Below are 6,946 nucleotides of genomic sequence, written 5' to 3'. Positions count from 1 at the left end.
TATTCCAGTAGATATCTTTTCTACAAAGTTGAATTTTGTAAAGAAAAAGATGTAATTTCTGTAAAAAAAAAAGAGCTTGATAAGTACTTTATACCCGATGAATCTAAGTGTTTTCTAAATAAAGATATCTCAAACAACAAACTAAAAAGAAAGAGAGTACACAAACGGAGGTACAATGGAAATTTTCTGATATTAACAGGTAGTTGAAACTTCAACACTTTCTTCTTTCTTAAAATCCTTTTTAGCTTCTCGCGCAAGTAGGAAGCTTTTCAAGAGGCAAGCTATGGAGAAATGTAAAGGCGCATTGTGAGTGGGCAAACTGCAACTTTTTTGCTCTCTCAGCATACCGGCTCTTTAGCTAATATTGAGTAAAGCTTGATAAAATCATACACGACGAATCTAGGTGTATAACAAACTAAAATGAAAGAGTACACAATCGGAATATATATGAACACGCGTTAAGCGGGCGAAAAAGTTTGAGGACAAAAGTTGCATTTTGCCCACTCACACTGAGGTGCCACGTGTATGTATATATATATTTTTTCGACCGGTATTTAGTGAAAATAAATCTTATACCCCCACCCCTTCTTGGCGCATTACAGCTGAAATTCGCCTAAAACACTTTTTCACCCTCCCTTGACAAAATCATCTAGTTTTGCCATTGTAAAAACACATTTCCTCGTTTTCGACCTGCATTTAGTATATAAAAAAAATAGGCACTTCCCCATCCTTCCTGGCCCATATTGGCTGAAATGCGCTTAAAAAACGTTTTCATCCTCCCTTGACAAAATAATCTAATCCATCCATTGTAAACTTTAAGATTTCCGCGTTTTCGACCTACATTTACGGTGAAATAGCTTTAAACACGCACCACTTCCTGGCGCATATAGGCTGAAATGCGCACAAAGACTTCGTCACCATCCCTCGACAAATTCCTCTCGTTTCCGCGTTTTCGACCTTGCTATATAGGAAGGTCGATAACGCGGAAACCGTTGATATCTAACCCGGTATCTCGATTACCGAACTCGATTTATCGATATCCGCTATTTCTGCGTTATCGACCTGGCCCTCAGAATACAATTTGGGTCATCGGCAAACTTCTTAGTTGTACGCAAAATATCTCCGTCAATGTCATTTATATAGGCAACAAACAACAAGGGACCCAAAACAGAACCCCACTAGTAATGTCTTGCCTTGAAGATGCACAGCCTTTAATTACCACCCTGTTTCCTATTACCAAGCCAATTCTCGATCCAAGACAGAAAATTTCCATTGACACCTATACTCTTAAGCCTAAGTAAAAGACGCTGGCATTACAGCTGAAATGCGCCTAAAACACTTTCACCCTCCCTTGACAAAATCGTCTATTTTCGCCATTCTTTGTGTAAAAACACATTTCCGCGTTTTCGACTGCATTTAGTAAAAAAAAACATAAGCCCTGAGCTCATTTTGGCTGAAATGCGCTCGAAAACTTCTTTTCCTTCACTTGACAAAATAGTCTCTCTCATCCATTGTAAACTTTAAGATTTCCGCGTTTTCGACCTACATTTACGGAGAAATAGCTTTAAACCCGCACCCCTACCTGGCCATATAGGCTGAAATCCGCCCAAAAGACTTCGTCACCCTCCCTTGACAAATTCCTCTCGTTTCCGCGCTTTCCGCGTTTTCGACCTTGCTATATAGCAAGGTCGATAGCGCGGAAATCGTTGATATCGAACCCCTATCTCTATTACCGAACTCGGTTTATATCGATTTCGGCGGTTTCCGCGTTATCGACCTGGCCGTATTCTGAGGTCTCTCCCAAAAGCGGATTCTGAGAATTTCAAAGGTTTTTTCCTGGTCCGAGGGATGGCACAAGCTTTTTAATAATGATAAATGCAAGGTGATGCATATTGGTAGTAGTAACCAAAAGTATACAATCTTAATGGTGAGGAGTTGCAGGAGGTTTTTGTTGAAGAGACCTAGGTATCTACATTGACTCATCTCTGCAGCCTTCTAAACATTGTCTCGAAGCTGCTAAAAAAAAGGTAATAGGGTTTTAGGTATGATCAAGAGGATCTTCAGTTTTCTAAAAGAGCAGGGGCGTATCCAGGGGGGGCGCAACAGGCGCGCGCCCCCCTATTGGCCGTCACCAAAAAAAAAAAAAAGTTTAGCAAAAAAAAAAAAAAAAAAAAAAATTGATGACGACCTTTATGTGAGATGTCGGTGATCGCTCAACCCCCCCCCCCCTCCCGTATGCTTTATTTTTTGTTTGCCAAAAAAAAGGTTCTGGCGAAGTTCGGCGGCATAATAGTTTTAGAAACATAGATGGTAATTGTGTTTGTATTATCACTATAAACACTAAATGACATGCCAGCCATACTAAATTGTGCATTTTGTGTCCATATTTACTGGAAATGTTGCTTATTATTAAGGTCGAAAAATGGATCACATATGGCCATGGGCGGCGATCCTGGGTGGAGGGGGGATATATCCCCCCATGAAAATGGGTGGAGGGGATGTAATGCACCATACCCCCCCCCCCCAACCAAATGCCAGGGATAAGAATATTTTCATGCCTACATTTATGCATCTTCGTTAATGTACGGCTCTTTTTTAGCTTCATTTCTCGCCTACCATAAAAGCAGTGCGATCTTTTCAAATAAAGCGTCTTTATAAAGCAAAAATAGTTGACTGTAGGCTTCATTGGCCCTATAACAACAAAATGTATTATTGCGCCCACGGTATTGATATAGTACATATATGCACCCTCATAGTATTCATATAGGCCCTATAGTAGGCCTACACACGTACATGTTCCCTCGAACAGCTGAGAATCTCATGTAACCAGGGTAATGCTTAATACACGTTTCACCTGGATGCCCTAGCAATCGGTACCTATAGGAATGTAACTATGTGTAATTGTGTATTGCATGTGTATAGGCCTATAATAGCCTGCATGAGGCCATTTTCTTCATCGAATAATATAACAGAGCTCTCGAACATTCTAACGTTGCGCCTGAAACAAGATTGACAGGGGCAATTTTCCAAAAATAACACCCGAAATTAAAAAAAAAAGTATTTTGGATCCTGATTATGAGATATTTCGGACATGACATCCCTATTTTAAAGTTGGGTATATGCCGCTTGGAAACCTCGGGAAGTGCCGTTTCCGGCCATCTAGAGGGTTTGTTAATCCCAAAATTTTCTTGTACGCTTCGCGCCAACCCATGGTGGCGCTACGCTTAGATAGTCAACAAGGTCATATCCCCCCCCCCCCCCACTCGGAAGTACGGATCGCCGCCCATGCATATGACACCATTTTGCATTTCAGCCCTTCTTTGAAAGCAAAAATTGTACACCACCTCCCCTTAGACCCATCCCCCAGGACGGCGATCATTCATGCCTGGCGCCCCCCCCCCCCTATTGGAAAATCCTGGATACGCCCCTGAAGAGGACACAGTTGTTAGGCTTTATAAGCAGTTGCTTAGGCCTCATCTGGAGTATGCTGTGTAGGCTTGGAACCCATATTTTGCTAAGGATAAGGAAGTAATGGAAAAGGTCCAGAGGAGGGCTACTAGGATGATTAGTTCCTAAAAGGGTGTTCCTCACTATAGGCGTTACAACTGTTGAATCTCACCACACTGGAGCTTACGTGGTGACTTGATTCGGGTTTTTAAGATTGTGTATGGTTTGACAATTTATCCTTCACTGATTTTTTCACGCTAATGGTAGTTGTACCAGAGGTCATAGTCTTAAACTCAAAAAGTCACTAAGTAGGATTAATATTCGGCATAACTTTTTTTGCTAATAGGGTTGTGAATGAGTGGAACGGATTGTAATCGGGTCTGAGTGTTTGTGTCTTCAGTTTTTTTCTCTCTCCTATAGGGTCCTTGATGGGGACTTGAGTGTCCCTCCTGATCCTTTTCTTCTACTAAGCTAGACTAAACTGTATGATAGCCCAGCACACTATCCATTATTCCTTACACTCAATCCTCCCCATCCTTTTCCCCACCCTCCTTTACACCTGCCATCATGTAAACCTGCCATAGGAGTTCCTTGCCATTGGCCTTTACCACGGGCAGTTCGTGATCATGGATGAAGAATTGATATCACAGTTGTACACCCTGTACGTAATTTTGACAATGCGCACACAACTGAGCGCTGCCCATGTCAAGAATTGAAAACAATCCTCACCTAGCCTGCTGTCTAAAATCTACGAACGCTCGCAAGTAACAACCAAGAAGAATAGGGTTCTTCACGATGAAGTAACTTTTTCATTCTTGAATGAGATTTTTAACTCTGAGGGCATGATGTGATGATATATTAGGTAATCGATAAAGAACAGAATATATTAAAGCATTTTTGAAGGGTTTTAGACTAGGCTAGTTACTGATTGTACTAGGCAAAGAATTTAAGTCCCATAGTTATAGGCCTAGTACTAGTAGTAGGCTATAGGCTAGGCCTAGCATAAGTTTGGGCCCCTTGAATTTGAATTGCTAATGTGATGCGTAGTCTTTTCGTATAGCCTAACTAGGCTAGCTGCATGAGTGTGCATTAGCTACCTTAGGGCAATGAGGCCTAACCTGTATGCATAGTTTATATCTAACCAGGCAAATGCTATGCCTGCATCATGCATCCATTACCTAAGCAAGAATTACTAACAATTATCATGCCGGATTGTCAAGTCTTTGAAACCTAACATTATGCTAAAACTATAACTGTAAACTGCCAACCTTAGGTGAAAAAAATAACCCATATTCCCCATATTAAAGGTGACTACAGAAATGTCCCCGAATTTAAACAAGGCCCTGAATTAACTCCAGTTTACATCATTGTCCTTGCGCTCACAGAGCAGACAGCTTGAATCAAAGTGGTCATTGTTTACAACTACAAATTCAAAATTTATTCTATTTTGGCAATGGCTTTTTATCTAAAACACTAATATTTTTATTTAATATTAGTAAAAGCAAAAGTTAAGTTTGAATCTCAGAAAGTAGGATAAACATAGTCCTAGTGAGTAAGTGCCAATAGAACCAAGTTTTGCAAACCTTATTATGTGATATTTAATTCCAGTATATAGCCTGCAACATTCCATTTTGAGACCATGCTCGAGAGTGATATATGCAGTCATTTGAAATTACTCACTCAATTGTCGTGACTAGCTACATTCCCAACGAGGTGCAGGGCAGTTTCTTTAAGCTGTTTCTGAATCTGCACCTTGTAGAATATAAATGCAACTACATAAGTAAAAGCTTATGAACATGCATGTAGATGCAATATACATTAAGTTTCCAAATCTTTTCTTTGTAGAACCAAATTTAAAAAGATATGACTGAAGCACTTGGCATTCTTTTCTGAGTGAAAAGAGAAGTATTATTGCTAAATGTGCTTCAAATATCAAAGGACATTAATATGAGTGAAAAAGTGAAGTTTTCTGACACCACATCAAAGAAAAAGTCTACACCTATCAAGAAAACAACAGAAGAGAGAAAGTTAAAGAACAAGACAAGCCAAAATGCATCATCGGCTACCCCTCAAAGGAGGAATAGTGCCCCTGCTAGGAGTGCAAGGGGCAAGTTCGATGGTCCAAGGATGAGATTGAAAGGATTACCACCACCATCTCCTAAAGAGAAACCAAAAGTATCAAAAGAACATGGCCCAAGGAGGAAAGACATGAGGGCATTTGTTATACCAAGGAAAGCTAAAGAAAAAGGTGAGTTATCACTTGCAGGTGATTAGAGGATCTGATGGTTCAAAGTGGAAAAGAGTATACCATCATCTCCCTAGGGACAAACCAAAAGTCTGAAAGTTATGATAAAAGGTTTTCTTTTTAAGATTGTTGCTCTTTATGTACAAGCTGTCCTATGATCACATTATACTGTGCTTGATGGAAATGAAAAATTAGAGCAAGATTAGAAAAAGAACACATAAACCAATTCATTAGATTCCATGTTTGGTAATTTGTATTTACGTAAGTGGTTAATGCTTTTCCATTGTACTAGGTGTCATTGTTTCTTAATGTTTTATTTAACATTAAAGATGCTCTGATAGTGAATGATATTTTGTACTCTGGTGTTAACATCTCATATGCTAGCACATTTGTTTTCTTTAATGCTTTGTACTTTCCATTATTCTAATTTTCTGTAGAACTCCTAGAAGAGGTTTCATTGGACTCAAACAGCTTCCAAAAGTATTTGCTTCCTGCTGTTGTCCAACAGTACAGAGATCCCACATCCAGGGCTTCCTTTGAGTATGAGAAAGCATTCCTTGTCCATAATGACAAACTTAATACAGAGGTGAGAACGGTTGACATTGGAACAAACAGCCCATGATTAATAAATGACAGAGTGGTTTACTTCACATTTATTTTTGTGCAGTCTTTATGTAAAAATTATTACTTTAGTTGAAGCAAAAAGACAGTTGTTGGAGGGCCATCTTTGTATACATGTTCTTTTGATCCAAAAGCACTTTGTGACATGATCTTAGTTGTTAAACTATTGTATAATTTTTTTTTTTTTTTAAATTTACTGCTGGTAAACTTCCATGAAGCAAGTTATTGTGTCTCCAAGGAAGCAATCAGATCTCACTTTCCATCTCCTATCTTCCATCATTTTGTGATAAATTACTTTGAAAATTATTTTATGTGCTGAGGAATACTGGTGTTTTTTATTGCCTTATCAGTTTCAAGAACGGAGGAAGGAAATGAAAGAAGATGGAAGGTCTGATAGGGAGGTTGCTGAGCAGTATGCGTTTCTGTTGGTGGATAATATGAACATTGTAAGTAAAAGGCTTGAGTAGTGATGGGAACAGTCAAATACTTAACAAATAAAACACTACAGTTCATCTCTAGAGGAAAAGTGAAAGAACAGAATAGATGTAAGTTAGATGGTTAGAGTTGTGTGGAATTAGGGGGGGGGGGGTTGGAGAGTATCTGCATTATTATCTAAAATAGAAAGTTTTATAT

At 39.2% G+C, this 6,946-nt stretch overlaps 1 protein-coding gene across 5 annotated transcripts in view; it reads left to right on the top strand.

Annotated features, from left to right (window-relative positions):
- The first annotated feature begins 4,098 nt into the window (after positions 1-4,098).
- LOC139961051 (uncharacterized) overlaps positions 4,099-6,946 on the top strand; it is a 45,551-nt gene continuing 42,703 nt past the window's right edge. For 4 of the 5 annotated variants that reach the window (XM_071959885.1, XM_071959884.1, XM_071959883.1 and 1 more), the window contains exons 1-4: positions 4,137-4,309; positions 5,293-5,695; positions 6,130-6,278; positions 6,664-6,759. In XM_071959885.1, the coding sequence (XP_071815986.1) occupies positions 5,395-5,695; positions 6,130-6,278; positions 6,664-6,759 (546 nt within the window). In that variant the 5' untranslated portion in view covers positions 4,137-4,309; positions 5,293-5,394. Of the gene's footprint in view, positions 4,310-5,292; positions 5,696-6,129; positions 6,279-6,663; positions 6,760-6,946 lie in introns of all 5 variants that reach the window. The other variant, XM_071959882.1, reaches the window with a different exon arrangement.

The sequence above is a fragment of the Apostichopus japonicus genome, chromosome 20 (genome assembly GCF_037975245.1).
Source record: "Apostichopus japonicus isolate 1M-3 chromosome 20, ASM3797524v1, whole genome shotgun sequence".
In the NCBI taxonomy this organism is placed as follows: Eukaryota; Metazoa; Echinodermata; class Holothuroidea; order Aspidochirotida; family Stichopodidae; genus Apostichopus; species Apostichopus japonicus.
The sequence above is the reverse complement of the archived record's forward strand: the minus strand, read 5'-3'. Positions and strand labels throughout refer to the sequence as shown.